This window comes from Protopterus annectens, chromosome 6.part1 (assembly GCF_019279795.1).
Source record: "Protopterus annectens isolate FY-2018-M chromosome 6.part1, PAN1.0, whole genome shotgun sequence".
Taxonomy (NCBI): Eukaryota; Metazoa; Chordata; order Ceratodontiformes; family Protopteridae; genus Protopterus; species Protopterus annectens.
In genome coordinates, this window is record NC_056738.1 from 133281611 (window position 1) to 133308276 (window position 26666).

Genomic DNA, 26666 nt, shown 5'->3' on the forward strand with positions numbered 1-26666 from the left:
GACCACTATTTAAAACAAATAGCATTTGTGCCCCTAGAAGAAGAAATCTTCCTGTATGATCTTGTAGTAGCATTATTATACTACGGTTACATTAATTAGTCATGAGTATTGTGATGACCGTGCCCTGGCCCAGCAATCAAGGAGCCTCAATCCTCACCACTAACACCAGGGAGGTTGTCTCATGGAAGAGAAAAGGATAACTAATACACACAGTAAAGTACAATTTCCCTTAAGTGCACACACAGAGATCACAGTCAGTCTGGGGCTGGCTGCTCCTTTGCTCACCAGGTCCCCAATAAGACTCACCCACTGGCACAGCTATAGGGTCCAGGTCTCAGCCTAGCTGGGCAAGCTAAAACCTCCAGTACACTCTCTGCCAAACCAGTGCTTTGTGTCCCTGCCAAGTAGCTGACACACCACGCACACACTTTGAGATAAGTATTTATACAACTTCACAGACACTCTTGGGAAAGGCTGACACAGATTCTCCAGCTGTGCCCCTTTACCCAGACTATACGGTAGTAATTACTGCTACCATCCAACTAATAATATCAGCTATTAAAAGGCCCTTAAAAGGGTGTCCAATTATTACTGTGCAATATTATAATCCAATGGTAGTATGACTAACAGTCAAGGCTTACTTTAGAGTGCATATTTATAGAGGCTATTGTAATAGGCCAATGTACTCTAGAGCTTATCTCTACACAAACCAGCCACAGGTAGAAGGTTTTAAAAATATTTAATAATAAATAATTAAAACACAAGACAAAACCACTACACCTTAGAGATATCTAAGAGTTCAGAGATCACACAAACTTAAAATAATACAGTAGGACAGGTCTGATTTCAAAGAAAAATACCTAATTAATCTTTACTAGCTTTAACTATTCATACAAGAAGTCACAGTGCTAAAACTTACATGTGAGCACAATGCAGAGTGCTGATAAGTTGGATATCAAAAATCAAAATGCTTCCAGTCTCTTGTGAGAAATAGTATTTAAACATTACTAACAAACATGTTTCTAAGGCCCTCCCAAAGTACATCATTTTTGACACTTAAGATGATGCAATATGAATACTGGGAAAAACTAACATCTGGTCTGAGTTCTCAGGCCACAAACTGCATTATTTAGCAATCTAACACCAGCACAGAAACTTACAACAATAGAAGACATTTCATATGTATATTCTAAAAGAAACCAGAGCAATAAAGCACATTCCATATCTAAATTCTGGTCATAAACTTTAGCCTTAAAACAATGGGCATGAAACCTTCATCCAGCCACACTGGAGCCAAATTCTAATATGAAAGGGTCACAACATGCTTCACTGGGCCAGTAGAGTGCAACGTTGTCACATTTTTTGCAGTTCCGCATTTCATAGTATTTTTTACATTCAGGAAAACATGCCTGTATTTTACATTTATTTACAAATGTCAGAATTACATATCAAATTCTATTTGACTAGGCTGGCAGCCTTCGCACATCTCTCCCCAATCGTCACATCTCACTCCCTCCCCCGGGGAACTCAAGCAAGTTTTTCAAGTGCCCCCTGAGAAACATCGCTTGAGAGTGTCAGGTCTATCTGGGTGTACCTCACACCATTCCCTGTCTTGACAGCCCATCGGCATTGGCATTGCTACTCCCATGGCGGTGCTGCACTAACATATATGCTTGCAACCCCAGACTCCATCTTAGCAACTTGGCATTTTGCTGACTGGCTCTGTTTAACCATGTTAGAGAGTTGTGATCTGTCATCACAGTGAATTTTCTTCCATACAGATAGGACTGAAGTTTTTGCAGTGCCCACACTATGGCTAGACATTCCTTTTCTACCGCTGCATAGCATTCCTCCTTAGGTTGGAGCCTACGACTGAGATAAACCACTGGGTGCTCTTCTCCCTCTGAAGAAATCTGGCTAAGTACTGCCCCCACCCCATAGTTTGAAGCATCTGTAAAAAACTGTAAAAAATTGTCTATTAGAGTTTTTTAAGCTAACACCTGAAACGTATAGGAAAAAGTTTCATGAGCACAGACGCAAGGCAGATGAAAGTGTGTATGAATATGTTGCTGAATTGAGCACTTATTTCCATAGGTGGGTGAGTGGATGTAAGTTCACCACTTTTGAAGGGCTGGTAGACTTTTGGTGAGGGAACAAGCCCTTAGCGCTTTGCCTGAGGACATGAGGCTCTTGTTAGCTGATAGACAATGTGCTACTTCAGATGAGTTGGGGAAGAAGGGCGACATATACCTGGCAAGCAGGGCAGCCCTGCATAGGAAGGGGACCCCCAGTACTGCTCATGGGTATAAAGGAACCCATGGTAGGCAGCACAGACTTCCCCAACCGAATCTGCCAGTACAAGGGGAAACCATTAGTCCAGGTACATATCCAGGAGCTAGGGTTAAATGTTTTGAATGCAACCAGTGGGGCCATGTGGCATACAGGTGACAACGGAGACAAGGTGGGGAACAAAAGGTGAGGGAGCCAGCAAGTGGGAAAGACAAAATGCTAATAGTAGGTTGTCTTGAGACAATGGGGGTACTAAACTACCATCCTGCAGATGTCCTAAGAGGGAAGGATTTAGATGAGGCTGTACCATGTGCTTATGCAGTTACACACAGTTAGGCTAGGAGACAAGCATGTGGGTCTGGTAGCCTGGGGGGGGTCCCAGACAGACTGCATACTTGCAGCCAGGACTGGTGTGGTGGTTACTTCAGTGGGGGAGCTACTCTGTAGCAGTGAGACTGAATGTGAGCCACAGCTGCTTGTGGGTACTGTTGTTCCCTTGGACAGAGTGACTGCAAAGGTAGAGGTGAGTAGTAGTACCCAGGCTGACAGTGAGGCACCACTGTCAGAGGATGCCAGACTTCCTGTGGAAGGGGAGCTGGGAAGGGTTACAAGGAGAGAGTTGAGACAGGCTCAGTTCTCAGACCCTACATTGCAAGGCCTGAGGCAGGCAGCTAGGGAGGCACCCGATTTTCAAGGAAAGGGGGAATCTGTATACTGAGACAAAGGGTTACTATACAGAGAGTGGACCCCTGAGGGAGGGCTAGAAGGTGAGAGAGTACAGCAGTTGGTAGTGCCTAGAGCCTACCATCTGGCACTTCTAACCATAGCCCATGATATTCCCTTTGCAGGTCATATGGGCATAAAATGTACAAAGATGCATATTATGCATAACTTCTATTGGCCTGGAATTTCCAGAGATGTAACAGGGTAATGCAGGACCTGTGAGCAGGTAGGCAAGGCAGGAGACAAGGTAAGAGCTCCTTTGATACCTTTGCCTGTGATTGAGAAGCCATTTCAGAGGGTAGCTATGGATATTGTGGGTCCTCTGAATACCCCATGTTCCACAGGGAAAAAGTATATCCTAGTGGTAGTAGATTATGCTACACGATACCCTGAGGCAGTGGCTTTATCCTCCATTGAGGCAGAGAAGGTGGCAAATGCTTTGTTAGACATTTTCAGCAGGGTAGGTTTCCCAAACGAAATACTGACTGACAGAGGTGCCAATTTCATGTCAGATCTGCTGGCTTGTCTGTGGAAGTCCTGTGCGGTGAAGCACATCAAGACCACCCCCTACCATCCCCAAACTAATGGTCTTGTTGAAAGGTTAAACTCTACAATCACATCCATGCTATGGGCATTTGCAGATCTGTTTAAGAGAGAGTGAGACAAATATTTGCCCCATCTGTTGTTTGCTTACAGAGTGGTTCCCCAGGAATCCATAGGTTTTTCACCCTTTGAGTTGCTGTATGGGCATAGGGTGAGGGGACCTCTAGATTTAATTTGAGATGAGGGGGAAGGTGAATGCGAGTCTCACAAGGAGTCTGTTGTGGCATACATCCTAAACCTCAGGACAAGGCACAAGGAACTCATGGGCTTGGCCCAGGAGAACCTGGCAGAAGCCCAACAACAGAAAAATGTGTGGTATGACAGGAATGCTTGAGCTACAGAGTATGCTGTGGGGTAGCAGGTAATGGTATTCATTCCTGTCAGCCACAACAAGCTGCAAGCAAGTGATTTTAACTACATGGTGGAACTGCTAAGCAGACGGCAGGGGCACAAATTGTACCATGTTACCATGATGAAACCTTACCATGATAGGGAGGACCTTGTGCTGAGCATTTGCAGTGGATTGCAGGAGGAGTCTGAGGGAGATCTGGGGACTGATCTCCTCAGTGAGGCTTGGGCTGACACCTCAGTGGAAGGGGCACCAATGTCCCAGCAGCTATCTCCTACCAAGGTTCAAGAAATCTGAGCAGTGTTGCAGGAATTTGGGGGCGTTCACTGGGAAACCAGGGTGCACCCACCTGGTGCAGCACCAGGTGGATACAGGACCCCAAAGGCCTATTAAGCAGGCCCCTTTTAGAGTGCCTGAGAGAGTCAAACAGACACTGAAGGAGGAGGTACAGAAGATGTTGGAACTAGGGGCGTTTCAAGAGTCCAACAGTCCATGGGCCTCCCCAGTGGTGCTGGTGCCAAAGAAGGATGGCAGCACCATGTTCTGTGTGGACTACACGAAATTAGTCACACAGAGATAGATGCTTACCTCATGCCTAGGACAGATGAAGTCCTTGAGCAGCTGGGTGGGGCTAAGTATCTTACAACTATTGATCCTACCAGGGGTTATTGGCAGGTGCCCTTGACTCCCAGTGCAAGAGAGAAGTCAGCCTTTGTGACTCCTTTTGGCTTGTATGAGTTCACAAAGATTTCCTTTGGGATGAAGAATGCCCCATTGACTTTCCAGAGGCTGGTAGATCGTATCCTAACAGGAAGGTTTGCCCCTGCTTACCTAGATATTGCCATCTACAGCCATTCCTGACCAGAGCACCTTCAGCATGTCAGGGAGGTGCTGGGCAGACTACAGAGGGCAGGGTTGACCATTAAGCTAAGCAAATGTCAGGTGGGTATGGCGGCGGTCTCCTACCTATGACATAGAGTCGGGAGTGGTAAGATAAGGGCAGAACTTGCCAAAGTGGAAGCCATTCAGGCATGGCCTGCACCTGTTACCAAAAAGCAGGTGAGGGTATTTTTAGGGACAGATGGGTACTACAGAAAGTTCGTCCCCAGTTATACTACCATAGCTGCTGCCCTCATGGACCTGACAAGGAAGAACAGGCCAGATAAGGTAGTGTGGACCCCAGCATGTGAACAGGCATTCCAGAAGCTTAAAGATGCTTTGAGAGGAACCCCGTATTAGCCAGACCAGATTACAGCAAAGAATTTATTGTGCAGGTGGATGCTTCAAACCATGGGGTGGGGGCTGTACTTAGCCAGATTTCTTCAGAGGGGGAAGAGCACCCAGTGGTTTAGCTCAGTCGTAGGCTCCAACCAAGGGAGGAATGCTATGCAGCTGTAGAAAAGGAATGTCTAGCCATAGTGTGAGGATTGCAGAAACTTGAGCCTTATCTGTATGGAACGAAATTCATTATTACAGATCACAACTCCCTAACATGGTTAAACGGAGCCAGCCAGCAAAATGCCAAGTTGCTAAGATGGAGCCTAGGGTTGCAAGCAAATATGTTGGTGCAGCACCACAGTTGGAGTAGCAATGCCAATGCAGATGGGCTCTCATGACAGGGAATGGGGTAGGTATACTCAGATAGACCTAACCCTCTCAAGCAGCGTTTCTCAAGGGTCACTTGAAAAACTAGCTTGAGTTCTCCAGGGGGGAGATATGTGAAGATTGGGTGAAGACAGATGAAGGCTGCCAGCCTAGCCAGATAGGATTTTATACATAATTCTATCAGTTGTAAATATGAATGTTGAATTACAGACTTGTTTTCTTAACTGAAAGAAAACACTGTGAAATGTTGGAACTACATGCTTGTTTTCTTAAATGAAAGCATATGCTGTGAAATGTTGAACTTAAAACAATGTAGCAACATTGCCCTCTGCTGTAAAGAATGCTAAGACAAGCATTTCATGCCTGTCCTTTGAAGTTAAAATTATTTCATGTGTGTCCCTTTGAAGTTAGAATTTGGAGTCAATGAGTCTGGAGTAAAGCATCCTGCCTATTATTTTAACTTAAGGAACTAGAGTTTACATGTGGAATGTCTTTTATGGCTGTAGTTTCCTGCAGGTGCAAGATAACAATTATGTAGTATCTGTTAGCTTGGGAACACCAGGAAAGTGTGAAATGATGTAATGGGAATCAGGACTGAAAATAGCAATTTAAACAGAGAGAATCAGAAGGTATTAAAGATTTTTGTCTTGACCAACAGCACTGCCTGTTGTCATATGCAAGTTATCTTAGACTTGTGTTTTCTTTTAGAAATAGCTAGGAACTACAAAGATTAGACTAAGTGTTTTACTGTGATATCAGAACTTTACTACTGTGTTATTTTAAGTATTTCTCTGTGATCCCTGAACTCTTGACTAGCACTGTGTAGTAGAAAGTATTGTCTTGTGTTTTAATTATTTATTATTAAATATTTTAAAACCTTTTATCTGTGGCTGTTTTGTGTAGAGATAAGTTAAGCTCTAAGAGTACATTGCATGTATATAAGGATTCTGTACCAAGTCACTCAAATAAGCATTGACTTTTTAGTCATACTACCAATTGGATAATAATATTGCACAGTAATAACTGGACACACTTTTAAGGGCCTTTGAGTAGCTAAGTATTAGTGGGTGGAGGCAAGTGGAACTACCATATAGTCTGGGAGAAAGGGACACAGCTGGAGAAACTGTGCCAGCCTTCCCCAGGAGTGTCTGTGTGATTGTATAAACTCTTCTCAAAGTGCATGTGTGTGTGTGTCAGCTACTTGGGCAGGGACATAAAGCACTGGTTGGACAGAGAGGGTGCTAGAGGTTTTAGCTTGCCCACTAAGCTGAGATCTGGACCCTATAGCTGAGCCAGTGGGGAGTCTTACTGGGGACCTGGAGAGCAAGGGAGCGACCAGCCCCAGACTGACTGTGATGTCTATGTGCTCTTAAGGGAAATTGTACTTTACTGTGTGTATTTGTTATCCTTTCCTCATATATGAGAAGCCCCCTCTGGTGTTAGTGGTGAGGATTGAGGCTCCCTGATTGCTGGGACAGGGCACAGGCATCACACTGTCCATAACAGTAGATGTTTGTTGTAGCAATCTTAACTGCTGAAGCTTAGTTAATGAATGGCCAACACCTGGCCAGACTTCCAGACCTCAGCACTCTTCCCTCACCCTTCAGGAACAACAGGCAATTACTTGCACAAAACATTCACTCCATGCTATTTTAGAGCTTTGTTGCCTATGAACACTTAGGGGGTGTCAATCCTAAGAACTAATGAGCAAGGCCTTATGTTTCCTATCACAATCAGGGAGCCTCTAATCCTATATTGAGGAGAGAGGAATGAGGGAAACAGGCCTCCACAAGTCTAATGAGACATGATCAAACCTAAGGCCCTATAAGGGGAGATGGTGGGAGGGTGGGTATCACACGGATTGGGTACCTTAACCCAGCTCATGATGTTCAAACATGGAAAGAGGGGAGAGTACGAAAAAAACAGTAGTGCAACAGTGCTCTGCTGAAACATTCATTATGCTCTTAGACAATATTTTATTCAAATATATGTGCTTCTTCCTGGGTTTGAAAAGGATAGAAGCTGTATGAAAAAAGTTCCACCACGTAAAACTTGCGTATTACCTTGTACACTTCATACGAAAGATGTAAGATGCATGTACAGAAAGTACTGTCTTAAAAAATGTAGATGCAAAAAATTGTTTTGTTTTTAAATGTTCATTTAAAAAATAAATGTTGTGGCAGCTCCTAGCAGCCCCAACACCAAGCCAGCAGGACCTAAGCAAGTGCGTAGATCATCTAATGCAGAATTCAGCTCTAAATACAATGGGTGTCATTTCATCATATAATAAATCAACAATTTTTTCCAATGAAACAACTCTGACAGCACTACTAGTCAACAAAATGCATACTTGCTCCCTGCAGTAAGCATCACAGCACCTGAAAGTGAGCTTCACTGGGCTGTTTCATGAAAGCATTTGAGAGGGTTTATCAGCCAACAATGTATGCAGTTGAGGACTGATGATATACTCTAATACAGCACAAAGGATCTTAGAGTTACTGAAAGCTGGCATAAGAAGGTATGCAGCAACTCAAATTATGACAGTAACAACTATTTTCTACTCTTTGATAACAGCTCAGGATTAATGCAAAGTGGTGCCACTCTACTACAAGTGAAAAAAGATGTCACCCATTCATATTCTTGTACAGCTAGTAGCAGCACTACATCTCAATTCCTAACAGGTTGCATATACAACTTTTATTTGGTCAAACAAAACACTCATCTCCATAAATTATGTATTTCCTTCTTCACTGATTAACCTAAACAATACAGCCATAACATTTACCAGTTTATTATAAAAGCAAACTGATAATTCTCAATTATCTTAATGTAGATTGCTCCACCCTATACAAAACACAGCCAATGAAAACCTTTCACTCAAGATGATTTTTCTGAGCTATGATATAGAATCAGAATTGCCTAGACATGGTAAGGCCTTGCTGTGTCTAATTATGGTGACTGCCAAAAAAACAATTACTAGAAAATGGAAATCAAAATCTAAACCAACTATACTAGAAGTAGTGACTATAGTAACAGAGATAAAACAACTAGAATTGAGATCTTTAGAAAAGGGCAGGAGCAAACTCCATAGGAAAAAATGGGAATTGTGGGAACAATACATACAGGGTTGGAATGAGGTTTAAAAGGCAGGACTTAAGTGAACTATGTAATGTTTGACTAAAAATGATTGGGTAGATTATAAGTGATGTATAATGTTTGCAACAGGGAGTGTGTGTCAGTATGGTCTGTAATGTAAAATGCTTGCAACTAAGATTGTATATTGTATCTGTGTGGTTTGTTTTCATTTATATAAATGTATTATTCTTATGTCGTGATGGTTTAATTAAAAAGATGTTTCTTGTTTAAAAGAAATAAGAACCTTTCACTCCTTAATCTTTCATAACTTGTAACGGAAAATACTAGGACCAATTTTTGCCCTAATACTGGCTCCCAACTATATTCGTTACCAATGTTCACATATGCATGATAAAATCAACTCAGTATAACTTCTATAACATACTTTATGTGACCACTATCTGGTTATGTCAAACTGCTCACTCACTTCCAACAAGCTTTTTCCATTTTGTATTTCTTCAAGATCTATCCCAGAAACAATATAATCAATCTTCCTGGCAGAACCAAACTAACTGGTCACTCTAGTACAATATTTTGCATCTTGTTGAAGCTCTCTCTCACTTCAATATTCTCACTCCTATTCAAAACAACCTCTTTCCAAGTAGACAGCAAAAAGTACAGTTTTGTACCTACCATAAATGTAGATGTTAGAGTGCTAATACAGCTGCAGTAATCACAGATGGGTTTTCTGCCGTCAGGCGGGTCCTCGGTCGGCCGAATTCCAAAGCCTAGGTCCAGCATCGGTTGTTGTCGCTTTCTTTCCTGACGTCAGTGCGACAGGGGTATACAAGACACAGCCGACGCCATTTTCTTCAGTCTTTCTTGCCCCAGATGTCAGGTGCCCCCAGAAGGAAGGTAGTACATAAATTATATATATATTCATGCAAAGCAAAATAATCAAAAATCAGTAGTTGCAAGCAAATATACCAAAGAAGGATAACCCAATCAGGTTGTATGAGGAGGGATTAGCCCCTAGGCCTTTACCAAGAGAGGAAGGAGGGAGGGAAACCTGTACTGCAGCTGTATTAGCACTCGAACATCTACATTTATGGTAGGTACAAAACTGTACTATGTTCATCATGCATACAGCTGCAGTAATCACAGATGGGTAGAATCCCAAAGCTACGCACAGGGTGGTAGGCACTAGGTGGAACTGGGAGGAGCCAGAATGCCCTGCAACACAGCAGTGGCAAAGCCTGCTCTAGTTTTGGAGTATAAAGGCAGGTGGTAGTGTTTTGTGAAGGTATGCACAGAACTACAAGTGGCTGCCTCCAAAATATCTTTGGTAGGAACTCCTCTGAGGAAGGCTGTAGAGGTAGCTGTGGCCCTGGTGAAGTGGGATCTGATGCCTGTAGGAACAGATTTTCCATGAAAGGAGTAACAAAACCGTATGCAGTGGCCTATCCATTTTGAAATTGTCTGTTTGGAAACTGGCTTCCCTTGAGCTCCTACAGCATAGGACACAAAAAGTTGTTCTGATTTCCTGAAAGGCTTTGTTCTGTCCAAATAATAACGTAGCTGTCTATGGATGTCTAAGGAGTGTAGCAGCCTTTCCCCTTTGTTTTCAGGATTGGGGTAAAAGGTAGGTAAGTGTATGGCCTGATTTAAAGCTACCCTGGATACCACTTTAGGCATAAATGACGGGTTGGTTCGTAGGGAAACCCTGTCCTGATGGAAGATGAGAAAGGGCTGCACAGCCATGAGGGCTTGTAGTTCCGAAACCCTACGAGCTGAGGTAATGGCCAGATGGAAAGCTGTTTTCCAGGACAAATATTGCAAATCTGTTGAGGCAGCCGGTTCAAAGGGAGGCAATGTTAATTATTCTAGAATGTAATTAAGATCCCAGGCTGGTACTGGTTGTTTCCTTGGAGGTCTTATATTCTTAGCCCCTCTGAGGAACTGTCTTAAGAGTGGGTGAGAGAATAAGGGTGGATTAGTGTTGAATTCTGCAGAAATGGCTGAGGCATGAATTTTTATGGAGGAAAATGAAAGTCCTCTGTTCAACAGCTCAGCTAGATACTGTAATATCTGAGGCAAATTCAGTTTTCTAGGATCCTGGCCTTTTTTCTCATTCCAAGAGCAAAACCGTTTCCATTTTGCGAAGTAAGCCTTTCTAGTAGATGGCCTTCTGGCCTCCAAAATGACATCCTGCACCTCTTTGGAGAGTAGGGTCTGTTGTGGTGTTAAGGAATTTTCCATGCAGCGAGATTGAGTGTTTTCAGCTGACTGTGAAGAGTTTTGTAGCTGTGCTGAGTCAGTAGAAGAGGCATTAGAGGTAGGGACCAGGGAGGAGTATGCGTTAGGCTCCTCAGGAGTGGGTACCAGTGTTGTCTTGGCCAGTCTGGAGCAATCAGTATCATCTTCGGTCTATCTGCTCTTGCTTTCAAGAGCACCTTGGGCAGAAGAGGCAAAGGTGGGAAAGCGTAAACTGTCCATGCTGCCCAACTGAAAGAAAGGGCGTCCACTCTCCAGGCCTTTGGATGAAAGGTCCATGAACAGAACTTTTCCAATTGATGATTCCTGTGGGAGGCGAAGAGATCTATGTCTGGCCTTCCCCACGCTTGGATTATCTTTGTAAACACTTGAGGATGCAACTTCCATTCGTGTGGGTCTGTCATATTTCTGCTTAGATTGTCTGCCAGCATGTTTTCAAACCTGGCAAGTACTGTGCTTGAAGCTCGATTTGCCATTCCAGAGCCAAGTTCCAAAGTGACATGGCTAGCCTGCACAGGGGGTATGAATGTGTTCCTCCTTGTTTGTTTATGTACCACATTACTGTGGTGTTGTCCGTTCTTATCAATAATTGCCCTGGATGCAGGAGGTCCTTGAAAGCTGTAATTGCATTTATCACTGCTAGCATTTCTTTTTGATTGATGTGAAGGTGCTTTTCCTTTTGGGACCATTTGCCCTGAATGCACCTGTCTGTCATGTGTGCCCCCCAGGCGTAGTCTGAGGCATCTGTTGTGATGACTTGATTTGCTTTAGGCTTGCAGAATGGAAGACCTGTGTTTGTTTGACATGCTTGGGCCCACCATAGAAATTCCTTTTGCAAACATGGGATTATTGGTATTATTGTTTCCAAACTGTGGCTGTGTTGAGACCATAGGTTTTTTAGGTACCATTGAAGTTTCCTCATATGCAACTTTGCACATGGGATTAAAAGAATGCAAGATGCCATGAAGCCCAGAGCCTGCAGGATTTTCCTTGCAGTGAGCCTGGTACAATTTGCTAGTATTTTGAAGTACTGAGTTAGTTGCCCCTGTTTTTCTGGCGTGAGATAGGCCATCTGGGTGTTTGTGTCCAAGTTGGCACCCAGGAAAGTTATTTTCTGAGATGGTGTTAGCCTGGATTTCTCTTTGTTGACTGTGTATCCCAGAGAATTCAATAACCGTGTTACATAAGCCAGATGTTCCAGAAGTATGTGCTTGCTGTCCGCTGGGATCAGGCAGTCATCCAAATAAGGGTAAATTTGTATCCCTTGAAGTCTGCAGTAGGCAATTACTGATGCCAGGCATTTCATGAATACTCTGGGCGCAGTAGATAAGCCAAAGGGCAATGCAGAGAATTGATAGTGGATTGAACCTGCAAGAAATCTGAGGTATCTTCTGCAGCTTTGTCTGATTGGGACATGCAGGTATGCCTCCTTGAGGTCCAATGTTACCAGCCAAAACTCCTTGCCCAGCATGGGAAGAAGCTGCTGTAATGTGAGCATCTTAAATTTTGGTACGAGTAGAAATGTGTTTAGGATGGATAAGTCCAAAATGGGTCTCCAGTCGGTTCCTTTCCTTGGTACCAGAAATAATCTGGAATAAAAACCTTGACCTTGTTCGTGAGTAGGTACCTCTTGAATAGCTTTCATGTCCATGAGCTTTGAAATTTGTATTTGTGCCTCTGCCCTTTGATTGTGTGGCAGGTTTGGCATGCCTCTCATTTTTGGAAGAGTGTGAAAATGAAATCTGTAGCCTCTGTTTATAATGTCCAGGATCCATTTGTCTGTTGTGATAATATGCCAATTTCTTGTAAATAATGCTAGCTTTCCTCCCAAGGGTGCTGCCAGCTGAGACTTGCTTGGCATGAAAAGGAGGAAGTCATTGGGTTTGCTTCCTATATTGTTGCGCACTGTCTTCGCCACCTCTTGGTGCTGGAGTTTGCCATTGTCTGCCTCTATATGATCCTTGAGATTGTCCTCTGCCTCTTGTGTGCCTGTATCTACCTCTTTGGGGCTTGTCCGTGGCTGGAAAGGACCAGTTTTTAGAAGGCCAATTTCTGCTAAAACGTGGTGGCTGAACCTGTAGAAAAACTTTGACAGTTTGCATAGATTTAGCTTTTTCTTCCATTTTCCGTAGTATCTCCTCAGCATTAGTACCAAATAGTACATCCTTTTGTAAAGGAGCATCTAGTAGTTTAGCTTTAACATGATCAGGCAAGATTTGTTCCCTAAGCCAGTCATGTCTACGAATGACTGATCCTGTAACAGCAGCTCTACTTGAGGCCTCAAGGGCATCATAGCCACATTGTAAGGTGTGTTTACCCACTTGTTCTGCACTATGCATCATATCCTGCAACTCCTTCAACTCTGGTTGTTCAGGTTGAGACATTTTATTTCTTAATTGTGAAAACAGAAACTGCTGATATTTAAGCATATGGAACTGACAATTTAAGGCCCTCATGGCTAGGGTAGCAGAGGTATATATCTTTTTCCCCACCTTTCTAAGGATCTAGACTCTCTTTCAGAAGGTAGTGGATTCTTAGCAGTAGAGGCCTTCATTCCCTTGGGGCCTTGAGAAATGGTTTCAGGGTCAGCATTATGGCTTTTGTAAAGAAATTGGTGAGAGTTAGGAACTCTGTAGTACCTATCAGGCTTGACTGGGGCAGGAGGCAGGGAATCCGGATTAAGGCAAGCCTCCGAGTAAACATCATCAAGTATGTCCAAGACAGGAGGTATCGCCAGAGGTCTGTGTTGAGGTAACAAAAGAAATTCCCTAAGTCTTTTCTTAGAATCAGAAAAGTCTTGGCCTTCCCAATGGAAGTGTTCCCTCAAGGTGTGAAAGGTTTCCCCAAAAGATAAATCCTCTGGGGGAGATACAGAAGGGATGGACTGCTCTGCATCAGAATCTTCAAAAGGGGAGTACGAGTGTTCCTCTACATCAGAATGTTCTGAAAAAATGGAGCCCTGGTCAGAAGAGGGAGAATCTTCCTCCACTCTGGGTCTCTTGTCTGGAGGGGGTTGTGAACCCCTGATAAGAGTAATTAAATCCTCAGCCATTTTTAGCATCTGCTTTTTAGACATAGGGCCTGGAGATGGGCCCCTGTGCAACAGGCCTCTTGGGATGCATGGCTGATTTGGACTTAGTAAAGGCCTTTATGGAAAAGGAAGATGAGGGTCTAAAGACACCATGGGTGGAAGTGGACCTGTCCACATTAGGAGGCTCAACACTCACAGTGGCTTCGGTGGTTGTAGTCTGGGTATGGGCCGAGGTACCTGCGGTCTCGGTTACAGAAGACACCGCCAAAGAAGTGTCGTCAGTAGTCAGGGGCTGCGTAGGCGTCTCGCTGAGAACCGGACCACGTGTAGCCGGTTTTGGCGTGGTGTCGGTGGAGACCGCGGACCTCGCGTGTCAGTCCTTGTCCTTGCGTTTTTTGGACAAAATGGTAGTCGGAGTCTCCGACGACATTTTATAATCAAAGGCTTTACCAAAAAAGTGTTGGGCGAACTCCGCCCGATGCTTAATAGTGCGCTTATTGAAAGTAGCGCAAAAGCGACAGCCCGAGATGTCGTGGTCTGGGCCTAAACAAGGTATGCAGAGGGAATGGAAATCCTTATGCGGTATTTGCTTCCCACAAGAAATACAATTGTTAACTTTGTCTGACATCGGTCTGAGGCAAGAAAAGTTTCCCCAACGGGGTACTTAGCTTTAAAGAAGACTTCGGTTTCCAATTTTTCATAAATTCAGGAGCTGGCCGACCGGCACTTGCGAACTGCTTCTGCTTCGGGCACCGCGCGGCAAAAAAGACTGAAGAAAATGGCGTCGGCTGTGTCATATACCCCTGTCGCACTGACATCAGGAAAGAAAGCAACAACAACCGACGCCGGACCTAGACTTTGGAATTCGGCCGACCGAGGACCCTGACGGCAGAAAACCCATCTCTGATTACTGCAGCTGTATGCACGATGAACATCTACAATATAACAAAGCTTCTCGGTTAATCCCAGATCTGAAATCACCTTTAAAATAAAGAGTTATAACTTTGAAAATCTAGAAACAAAACTATATAACTCTTCAACATATACTCTCTACCAACAAATGAAAACTACTAGCCAAATCAGCAACAACGAGAACAAAGCTGACTTCAGACAGTCTACTTAGAGCAATAAAACCTTCTTGGAAGACAATAAGAGCCTTTGCTAATACAAAATGAATTTCCAAAACCATCACAGGGTGCTTAAGCTCCCTTCTTCTTTCGGCTTTTCCCGGTTAGCGGTCGCCACAGCGGATCAGCTGTCCACTCATGATTGGCAGTGGAGTTTTACAGTGTCGAGTTGCCAGCCCGGTGCCCAACCTTCCACAGAAGGCACACACCTAGGGTCAATATAGAGTGTCCAATCCACCTACAGCATGTCTTTGGGATGTGGAACTGGAGCACCTGGAGGAAACCCATGCAACCACAGGGAGGACATGCAGACTCCGCACAGAAGGCACCCCAGCAGAGGATCGAACCGGTGAACCTCTTGCTGTGAGGCGGCAACACTAACCGCTGCACCACCACGGCCATCCGGTGCTTAAGCTCCCTCAAAGACTATTACTTTACCTCAAGTCTGGTACAACCTTTACAGTGATGTCCACATGCTCATTCCTAACACTCTTTTATATAAAATAACAATTAATTCATCCTTCTGGTTTAAAGCTTTTTGACCATAAAAGTATTCAGGAATTATTACAAAAACATGGAAACAAATTATGACCCTATCTCTTAACTTTTCACCACAAGATCTTAAAAATAGGTTGCATATAAAGCAAACCTTTAGCCTATATTTTTTTAAACTATTACTTACTTCAGGAATCTTGCCACATAATTTCAAGCCATGTTAAATTTCAGCCAATTTACAGACACTCTAAGCACTCAAATGACTATCTCCCCATAGCCTACCTCTGCCACAGACAAAATTCTTCAACAATTATGACTAAACACATGAATACATCAACAAATATGGCATTCTCTCAAAGATAGATTCCATTTGAAATACAGTGCTACCAAAGCTATTTATTCTTTAACTGACCAAATTCTAAGATATACAGAAAATTGCCTACCCTGTTGCACTCTTTACAGATCTAAAACATACTCAGGAAACAGTAGACCACTCTACACTACTAAGGAAACTATCACACTATCGATTCTCAGACACAGACTGTTTTACAGTTACCTAACATGATTTTTTAAATTAAATCTTTATGTAATTTATCCAATAGTAGCTCCTTTCCAGTGGGGTACCACATGATTATGTGCTTAGGCTAACCTACCATGGGATATACAGTGGATATAAAAAGTGTACACACCCCTGTTGAAATGCCAGGTTGTTGTGATATAAAAAAATAAGACCACAAAAGTCTTCCCACTTTTAATGTGACCTATAACCTGTACAATTCAATTGAAAAACAGATCTGTTAGGGAAAAAATATAAAACATAAAAAAACGTACAATAAGCTGGATGCATAACTGTGCACACCCTTTAATGCTTTGTTGAAGCACCTTTTGTTTTAATTACAGCATTCAGTCTTCTTGGGTTGGAGTCTATCAGCATGGCACATTTGGCTTGGCAATATTTGCCCGCTCCTCCTTGCAAAAGCGCTCCAAATCAAAAGCCTGCAATAAGCAAAGATTGTAGCAACACACTTTGTGAATACTTTGGGTGCTATGGAAAGTCCAAAGGATAAGACAAAAAACTTTTAATGTAAACCAGACACAACAAGCAATAAAATATTCCTGAACTACTTGCCAATGAGAATGTGATTATAGGGATCCTTTAAATATAGCTTTACGATAAAGACTACAGGGGGATTAGGAGGAGGAAGGAGGAATTTGTGGAAGAGGAGGATGAGGAAGAGAAGAAGGGATAACATTTTGAACTTTGGAATCTAGACAAAAAGATTTAGAAAGGAAAGGTTTAGTACAGGCCTCGAGGAACCTTTCCTGTTTGGTACAAGAAAAATCCTTGAATACAAGCCTTTGCCCAAGTGACAGAGAGGTGGTACAGGTTCCACAACTCCGTGTGCCAGTATCTGGTACAGAGTGGGGGGAAAGAAAAACTTAGTTCACTCAGTGAGGAGGAATTCCCTGTTAGGGAGGGAGGGATTCTCATTGACAAGTGTAATCCTGCTGAAATACATTCAGAACTCATCTGACTAACAATCTGCTGCTACAAAGGAAAATGAAGTATCAGAAAGAATGATAGGTTGTCAAGATGCATAGAGGCCTGAGAAGGCCAACAGTCATGCTGACAGAGGACTGTCCTTGATTTTTGAGGGTTTTTATTTATTTTATTTTTGGGACCTCCTTGCCATATGTTTTTAAAATCCTGTTTGCTGGTACCTTGCTGTTTAAATGGCTTACTGAAAAAGGAATATGAAATAAAGGAAACATTTTTATTTTCTTTGAAAATGGAGGGCCCAAAAATCTGAGTCGCTCCTTGTATTAACTTTCTCCTTTCATCATACTTTTTTAACACCTGAGCTGCAGCAGGCCCAAACAGAACCTCTTTGTCTAAGGGAGGATTTAAAATGTCAAAGAAACAAATCATAATACATTTTGTGTATGACAGGAATTTCATTTTGCTCCCATTGAAAAACTTCCTTCATCTTGAATAAAGTTTCTTAAAAGGATAAACCTTCAGGATGGACATCTGAAATCATACCTTCTTCAGAATCAGAATGTTCAGATTGTGAAGAAATTCCTGAAGTACAACCCCCCCCCCCTCCCCACCCACACACACACACACAGTAATGCTTGCTCTTCGGGCTGAACATCTGTGGCAGATAGAAAGGGAACTCTTTTCCATTTACTGCCTGAGGAAGCAGAAGGCAAGTGAAAAGCACCAACTAATCCCTTAGCAAGTCCCAGTAATGCTTCCCTGTCCATAGAAACAGGAATAGAAGACAGGAAGGTTTTCTCAGCATGTTTAATTTTCCTGGGTAACTCCCTGGAAAAGGACAGACTCTCAGCAAGCTTTCTAGCCCCAGAAGCAGCCTCCTTATTCCAGCTAAGTGAAGAACCTTCACCTACCCCTTCCCCTGAGACCAACAATTGTGGTTCTCCCTTGCTCATCAATAGTGGATTGGGGATTCCCTGGTCTTTGGTGGCTGCACATGCTACACCAACAGGAAAAGAGAAAAAGGTCAGTGCTATGGGAACAACAAGCTGCTGCTGCAGCAGAATTACCCACCCACCAGCAGTTGAGCTGAATCAGGATCAAGCCTGGCAAACAAATACTCTCAGACAACTTTCTTCTTCTTCCAGACAGCAGAAGATAAAACCGTGATTGTGGAGACTGGTGGTTTCTCCAATGGTAAGGTGAGAACGAGACCTCTAAATAAGTTAGAGGAGCCTTTATGAGCTGGTAAAGTAGAGAACAAGTGGTTCTGAGGTATATAAAGTTCTGACAGTCCCCCACAAGTACAGTAAACATGTATCAAATACAGAAAAACATAAAACCTGAATAGAAATTCTGTACAAAATATAACTTTTCACACAAAATGTCCACATAAGCATTTACATATACACACCATTACAATAATAACTTTCCTAGCTAATCCATTCATTTCAGTCAGAAAAACACACATTTTCTTCAGAAAAATAAAAGGTTTTCCTCAACTGGGAGCTTATCTGCCTGGCTTTGAAGGACTGCTAGCCAGCCAATAGTTCCAGAGGGCCTGCTCTTTGCTGGCAAAAAAAAAAAAAAAACTCTGAAGCTTCTTATGCTCAAACTGTCTTTGTATGGAGCCCTGCTCAAGCTCTTGACAGTTGGAGTGTGTGGAAGGTGGCATTTAGCTTTGCACGGCTGGTCATGAAGGTAGGATCCATTTAACTTAGGCTACTGCAACAATGATGTATGCATTGAACATGTCTAGTTTCTTATAAAATTAAAATTGTCTGCAATGTGATGAAATATTTTCTTTTTTTTTTTTTTAACAAAGACGTCTTGAAGAATCCCTGCAGTACTGTCCCAAAAGCAGTTTTATACAAACGACCAAATCAAAAAGAATCAGTACTATAAGAAAACATGCAAGCATGTACAAATGTGATGCTTCACAAATAAATGAAAGCTGACAGCAGTATAAGCGTCTGTGCTACAGCTAGTTCAGGACTGGAGAAGAAAAGGGAACTCTGTGATAATAAACTTGTATGCTACACAAGAAATTGTAAAGACAGAACAGACACCATTTTGGGTATATTGCTGATGAAGATTCTAGCAAGTTCTGGCCTGTGGTCGATACATTCTTGTACATTACGACATACTGAAATACACACCCCATTTGATGGTTACTTAAGAATTTTTGCTATGGCTAACAAAACATCAAAATGTTGATAAACTTTACCTGCATCTTCTATATCAGTGTGACCTGCAATTAAAGTCATGCTTGATACAGGTTCTGATGAGCAGAACACACTGCCATTTTCAACTTGGCAGGCACATGAATCTGCAAGAAGAGAAAGGGAATGAATACTAATAAAACTCTCAAATCATCAAAAAGAAACAGTAATGCCTGATTTACATTAAAGAAATAACTTCATCAGGATATATTACATTAAAATAATGGCTGCAAATCTAAAAAAAAATTCTGATGTTTTACTACAGCTATTCTCCATGGGCAGAATACCTAAATAATATATTATAATCCAGTGCCTCTGAATATTTAAAATAAGAAGAATCCAGCTGTGTTACTCCTACAAACATCAATAAAGAGATTGTGTGCGTCACAGAAACAAGGGAATACCAAGTGTGCCAGTTCTACCCATTCAGCCCATACCACAATATAAGTGGAAAACAGGAACAAAGCAGAAGGAGGAGCATACTAAGCGAGGCTGGTGCAAAGCCCTCAATGAGTGATATTCTCAAAGAACAATATGAAAAATGACAGAAGAGTGGGACAAATTGTAAGACATCAGCAACCTGTGTTTGCTTAGTGGGTTAGGTGTTATAAGGCCAACCTGGGAGGGCAAGAATAGCTTATGGCTAGCCCATCTTTTGTGGAAGAAGCTATGGTGGCTTCCTTGTAATCTGTCATTGCACTGCTGCATCCAGGTAAAGACAGACTGGTTAAATGTGGGCATTTGAGAGCTGTGAGCATCTGGAAGTATGCGACTCTAATTGCCACAATCGGTAGCATAGCAATGGAGGGACATGATGGGCACAAAGTGTTTGGCTTGATTGGCCATCCAACATCCAGACTGCAGTACCGGCTTTTAAAACCCAGTATTGCACTTGCAGTCAAACATGAGCATGGTAGCACTCCATATGTGGTCTAAAGTACAGCAGCTACTGTCCACATTTGTAGCAAGCAGTTTGCTACAGTAAAAAAATTAAACTAAATACCATAGAGCTGCAGCACTTCAATACAGGGTATACACTGTAGCAACTGCTTGTTGTTTTGTGGCAAGTAGTTTGCTGCAGTTTAAAAGAAAAAAAATATATAATTTTTTACTACATTGTGAGGAAGGAGGCTTTGGGGAAAGACACGGAAACAGGACCTCAAATGCTGAAATAGGAGGGGGCAAGTTTTACAGAAGCCCTTTTTTTGGTCTTCACTTGAAGAATTGAGGGAGTAGGGGAACTAGTTACTGGGAATGGCTGAGAGTACTGGTATAGCCAGCTATGCTTCTGGCCACAACATTCAGTAGATCAAACATGTGGGTGAGGGGGGGGGGGCAAGGCTAGGTCAATACAAAAATCCTCCACCACACAATGTTACAGCCTGAGAGACCTGATATTCAACTTCTTGTGGCAATGGAGGCATGAATGTTCAAATAAGGGAAGGTAGGCCCTTAAAGGACTTGAGTATATTGTGTGTATGTGCATCTATGTGCGTGTTTTGGGGGACGAGAAAAACTACATTTGAGACATTCGACTGAAAAAAATAATAATCTGAATCTGACAACACATACGAGAAGTTTGTTCCTCTTAACCAGATGATTTCCATATCAGCTGATTAAGTTGTAATTGCATACTTTGCAGCTGCTTCCTAGAGTCTTTGATAGTGGTGACTGACACTGAAATACATTCTTAAATTCTACTAGACTTTTTTAAACCAGTTCCTTTAGAAGGCTTTCCTTAATAACCATATACGCCTGTTCAATTTATCTTCTTTCATATCATCATAAAACACATCTTCAAAAAACTTCATTCTCATTTCCTCTTTTCATTGAATGCCACTCTAGGACTTGCACAATTTTTCTTCTGAAAGGTATTTTCCTCTTTGAACATGCCAGTACCCTTGGTATACCACATCTGTGTCATTCACTTTTCCTACCTCCTATTACTCAAGAGTATACATATTTTATTTAGCTCATCTTCACCTGCTTTCTAATACAAATGCTACATCATTTTGGCTGTGCATCAGGAAAGCATTTACCTCTTATCTGCAAATAAATGGAAATACTAAATAGATATGTTGAAAGAATCCACAAAAATGCTATATTTACAAAGGTTACTATAAGCAATCTACCATAAAAAGAGAAAAAAATATAAACATCCTTATTAAATCATCACATTTTTAAACTACACAAGTTTATAAAGAAAGCAAACCATAACAGTTTGTACCATCATTGTCCAGAAGTAAACACATTTTAACATTTCTGATTTACAGCATTACATAGGCTACTCAAATCCTGCCTATACCTAAATCACACTCCTCTTCATGATCATCATTCTGCAAATATTGCTTCCACCAAATTCCATTTATCCCAATGGAATTTGCTCCTTCTCCTTTCTAAAGCTCTCTCCTCCAGTTCTTTAAGTTCCTTTGTAATTTTCAAGGCATCTATTATTGCTACAGATTTTAAATTCCACTTCCACTTGTTTTTTGGCAGCCAGTAACGTTAAACATAGTAAGGCCCTACTGTGTCTAGGCAATTCAGATCCTATACTTCAGCTCAAAATTACTTTCTTAGTTAACCCTGGTTTTCAAAAATTGCAGCATTTTCTCCAACAAGAGTTCTGTCAAATTGTTCTGTAGGGTCTGTAGGGATTTTTTAACATCTGCCAATATTTTACACCTCCCCCCAAAAAAACATTCCTAATTATCCCTCCCTTCCTCATCTCCAGCATTTTCTACCTACCAGAGGAAAATCCTCTGCAGTTTTATTGGAGTATAAAAGCACCTGTACAAGTACTTCCCTGCAGAAATCCTAAACTTTCTGGACATTGTTGCATACCTGGAGTCCAACATATTTCTTCCAATTGTTCCTTTGCAATTATCTTTCTATTTCCTTATCCCAAACCTCTCTGACTGATTCTTACAGTTGTAACACATTATTTGATTTGGCCTGCTAATTATCACTTTTTTAATGGTGATCTTTTGTTCTAGACAACTGAATACTCTTAACAGAGCTAGGCTTTCAATTAACTGTCCCATATCCCTTCCTCTTGATCAGTACTCACTCTCTAACCTATAGTCCAAACACCTTCTTAGCCTTATTTATTTTATTTATTGCATTTATTTACTGGGAAAGTCCACTGGGCCTAAAAGAGCCCATTTTCAGTGGAGGCCCAAGGAGAAAAGCTCACACAAGAACACAGATACAGAAAATATTAAACAATAATCGGTACAAAAGTAGATACAGTGTTACAGATAGTGATTACAGTAATATATACAGAATATACATATAAAAGCAGGAATTTTTTGGGTTGCCAGATGAATTCATTCATAGACGTATAAACATAGATTTTATTGTACCAGTACCAACAACAAGTGATAAAAATAATAATCATGGAGAAAATATCAGTCAGCAGTAGCAAAAAGCATAGGAGTTCAGTTATCATACAAGGAGAAAGAACAGGTTAGATTATACAGCAGGAAGAGCTGAGGTGATTTTTCAGTGTCCGTTTGATGATGGTGGTGCTGCCTGTGTTTTTCTTATATAAGGTGGAAGCGAGTTCCATAGTTTGGCGATGGTGAAGGAGTAGAGGAGTTGACCAGCAGGTATGGTGGACTTTTCTACTTTTAGAAGTAGATGATTTTCAGATCTTAGTTGCCTGCTGGGTTGGTATTGGGTGAGTAGTGTCGAGAGAACAGGACAGTTTGTGGGTCTGTAGACAGTGTTGTCCATTGTAGTTAATTGTGTGAATGAGAGATGGTGGGGGAGTTCTAGCCAGCCTAATTGTTTCAGTAAGTTACAGTGGTGGGATGAGAATGTGGCCTTGGTGGCAAATTTGGCTATTTTATTGTAAAACATTTCAAGTTTGGATTTTGCAGAATTTTGGATATTAGTGGGCACTATAAAGGAGAGAGGGTAATAAAATGGTGGTTGCAAGGCTGTCTAGTAGAGAGGCTAAGAACGTATTGGTGCCTGTAGAGCATATTGAGCTTCTGATGTGTCTTTATGATGTTACTGTTTATGTGTTGGTCAAAGTTAAGGTTTTCATCTATAATAATGCATAGTAGTTTAGTGTGTGGGACAACCTCTATAGTGGTATTGTCTTGGGCTTGTATAGTGAAGAGTTTTTATCTAGGGGAGTGGTTTTCTTTGGGGTAAAAAGTGCTAGCTTAGTGTTTTGTTTGGATTTAGGGCAAGATGATTGTTAAGCATCCAAGATTCAGCAGAGGTGAGGGCATTCTGGGTGATTTGCTGGAGTTCAGAGCTGGAATTTGCAGTGCATATTATTGTAGAGTCATCAGCATACTGGATTACTGGGCATTGTGGGACAGTGGAGTGAAAGTTGTTATTAAAGATGCTAAATAAGAGATGACCAGGTATGGAGCCTTAGGGTACCCCTGTGGAAGTATTGAGGAAGGGAGAGTAAGATTATTGCCTATTGGAGAGACAGCTACTGAACCATTGTAGGGTAGGTGGGGAAAAGTGGAGGGTGGAGAGTTTGGAGAGGAGGATGGTGTGGGAAATAGTATCAATGATTTGGAGACATCTACGAAAAGAGAAGTGATTATTTTGCCTAAATCCCATGCCCAGTTGACTGTATCTAGGAAGGACAGGAGAGCAGTAGTGGTGCTGTGTAGTGGTCTGAAGCCATGCTGAGTGGGTGACAGAATTTGGTTTTCAAGCAGGTGGTTGAAGAGTTGGGCATGGATGCATTTTTCCAGTATTTAAGAGAGGGGTGAGAGAATTGCTATGGGCCAAATGTTTGCGGTGTCTGTGTTGGTGCTGCCTTTGTGTAAGGGGAGAATGTATGCTTTTTTCCAGATGTCTGGGACTAGGGATTCTTTAATCGATCTGTTAAGCTACAGAGTTTGTAGCTAGCTGCAGGAAGTGTGGGGTAGTTTGTCAGGAACAGAGTACAGGGTTTTAGCATAAGTAAAAGCTTTTTTTATTGTGGCAGTGGGTATGTGGGAGACTTTTAGGTTGGAGTCGAGGGTAGGATTGTTTTCTGGCATGATTTGGTCATCAGCTGTCTTGGTGGTGGTGGTGGTGCTAACTGTTGGAAAGATGGTGGTTAGGTTAGCTATGGTGTCAATGAAGTAGGAAATGAAGAGGGTGGCAAGTTTGGCTGGGGTTTTTGTCTGGGTCAGGGGATGGGTGGCTTTGAGAGGCTGGGTCTTAACAGTTGGTTAATGGAGGACCAGAATGTTTTGGGATTATCTTTATGTTTGCTTTGTAGATGGAGGTAGTGGGCTTTTTTATCTCTGGTTATTATCTGTTCTGCCTAGTTACAGAGTTGCTTGTATTGTAGTAGAGTGGAGGGGGTCTTTGTTTTTATGTCACAATTTCAAGATTGTATCCCTTGTGGACATGATTTCTTTGGTGGATTTTGAGAGCCAGCTTACATGGTTATGTTTTATCTGTTTTTGGTGGGTGGGTGCTTGCCTATTTAGCATGTCTAGGAATGCTGAGTTAAAGAACTCAACTGCCTCATTAAGTGGTAAGGATGTGAGGGGTGCCCAATTCACTTTAGCTAAGGTTTCATTAAATATGGATGGTTGGAACTTAGTCAAATTTCTGGTTGATTTGTATTGGTGTTGGCCTGGGGTTGGGGAAGATTTGTGTAAGATATATATACTTCTGAGTAAGATATAAGCTGGGTGGTGGTTGTTAATGGTATTAGGTAGTATGCCTACAGTGGTGATATCGTTAGGGTTGGACACTAATATCCATTGTACTGTAGAGCCCCAACTGTTATTTGTGTGGAGTCTGGTGATGTCTTGAATTAGCTGGGAGAAGTTGTAAAGGTTTATGTTTTTTGAGGGGTTATTTTGGGCAATTTATAGATAATCAATGTTTACATCACCTAGTACAATGGTTGAAATATCTATGTTATGGGAAGTCCAGGCAAGTATGTTCTCTAATATTGGTATGTTGTTTCCTGGAAGAATATATACAGAGCAATTATGCAACTGTTTTTATGATTAAGTTTTAATATAGAGATTAGTATTTTGGCTGGGGAGAAGTTGGGTGTTGGCTTTGAGTAGCGAAGTATATTTGCCAAGGAAGAGTACTGCTACTCCCCCTCCTCTCATGTGCGGCCAATTGGCTCTTAAGACAACAGTAGCCAGGGTGGAGAAATTCTGTGTCTTTTACATACAATTTTAACCAGGTTTTGGTGGCTGCTTTAACATCAGGGTTGTGTTGTTAAATCTATGCCTGGAGTACAGGTATCTTGTTTCTAAGGCTTTGGAGATTTATGGTTGACAGCATGAGAGATTTGCTAGGTTTGCTGGGGCTGGGAAGGGTTGGGCCTGGGCTGGGTTGTATATCACCGCAGTAAGATCTAATGCTTTGGCAATTTATGAGGGTTATACTTATAAGAATGGTATAGTTCCTGCTGGTGGTTCATAGGTTCATAGATTTGTACTAAGCTAAGTGCCCTTGTGAGCCATTTTAAGCTTAGCCAATTATCCCTTGTGAGACTCAAACCCTGCACCTTGTGTTTGTAAGGCAAACACCTTAACCATTAGGCCACCCTCCCAACCCCATACTTAGGCCACCCTCCCAACCCCATACAAGTGATACTGGGGGTGCCTTTGGAGAGGTAGAATTTTGATTTTGGATAGTACAGAGGTATTAGCTGTGAAAAAGCTAGAGTGGCTGTCCGAGTAATTTGATAAATGTGGTTTATGTGTTGTGGTTGTATAGGTGGGTGTAGGAGGTATGTTGGGTGTCTGAAGAGTTGTGATTACTGTTAGGACACAGAAGTGAGATCATAGTAATAGTAGTGATGGGTATGATGGTGGTTGATTGCAGTGTGATAACCGAATGAATATGAGCAGGACAGCTAGAGTTTAGGGGATGAAGCATTATATGGCCCTATTTGGAATGGGTGGGGAAAAGAGTAGTTAGGAGCTATGGTATGACTGGGGGAATAATTAGGGGGGTTATGTGATAAGTGGAAAAGAGGTGTGGGAGAGATCAGGTTAGGTATAAGGTTAACGTTATGTGGGGTGGGCAGAGATAGGGGCAGAGTGGAGAGTGGAGACAGTGTAGTGAACAAAGAAGGCCGGCCTCTGCAGGGACAAGAGCTGAAAAAACATAATTTTAAGGTGAATAATAAGCTTAATATATAAGTATCTAGCAAAAGAGTAATCTGAGTAGCTCTGGAATGCTTATCACTGTAAGCACACAAACCAGGAGTGTTTGGCAGTTATAGGGAGGGTTGTGATTAGTACAGCGACCATTCTGAAAATAAAAATCTGAAATGTACTAATTCAAACAGTGAATGCTTGGGACTGGAAGACGTGTGTGTGTGTGTGTGTGTGTGTGTGTGTGTGTGTGTGTGTGTGTGTGTGTGTGTGTGTGTGTG

At 42.0% G+C, this 26666-nt stretch overlaps 1 protein-coding gene across 3 annotated transcripts in view; it reads right to left on the minus strand.

The window, feature by feature from the left end:
• Positions 1-26666, minus strand: part of GPR155 (G protein-coupled receptor 155) — a 782878-nt gene that overhangs the window by 192884 nt on the left and 563328 nt on the right. For all 3 annotated transcript variants that reach the window (XM_044075558.1, XM_044075557.1, XM_044075559.1), the window contains exon 11: positions 19297-19398. In XM_044075558.1, the coding sequence (XP_043931493.1) occupies positions 19297-19398 (102 nt within the window). The remainder of the gene's footprint in view (positions 1-19296; positions 19399-26666) is intronic.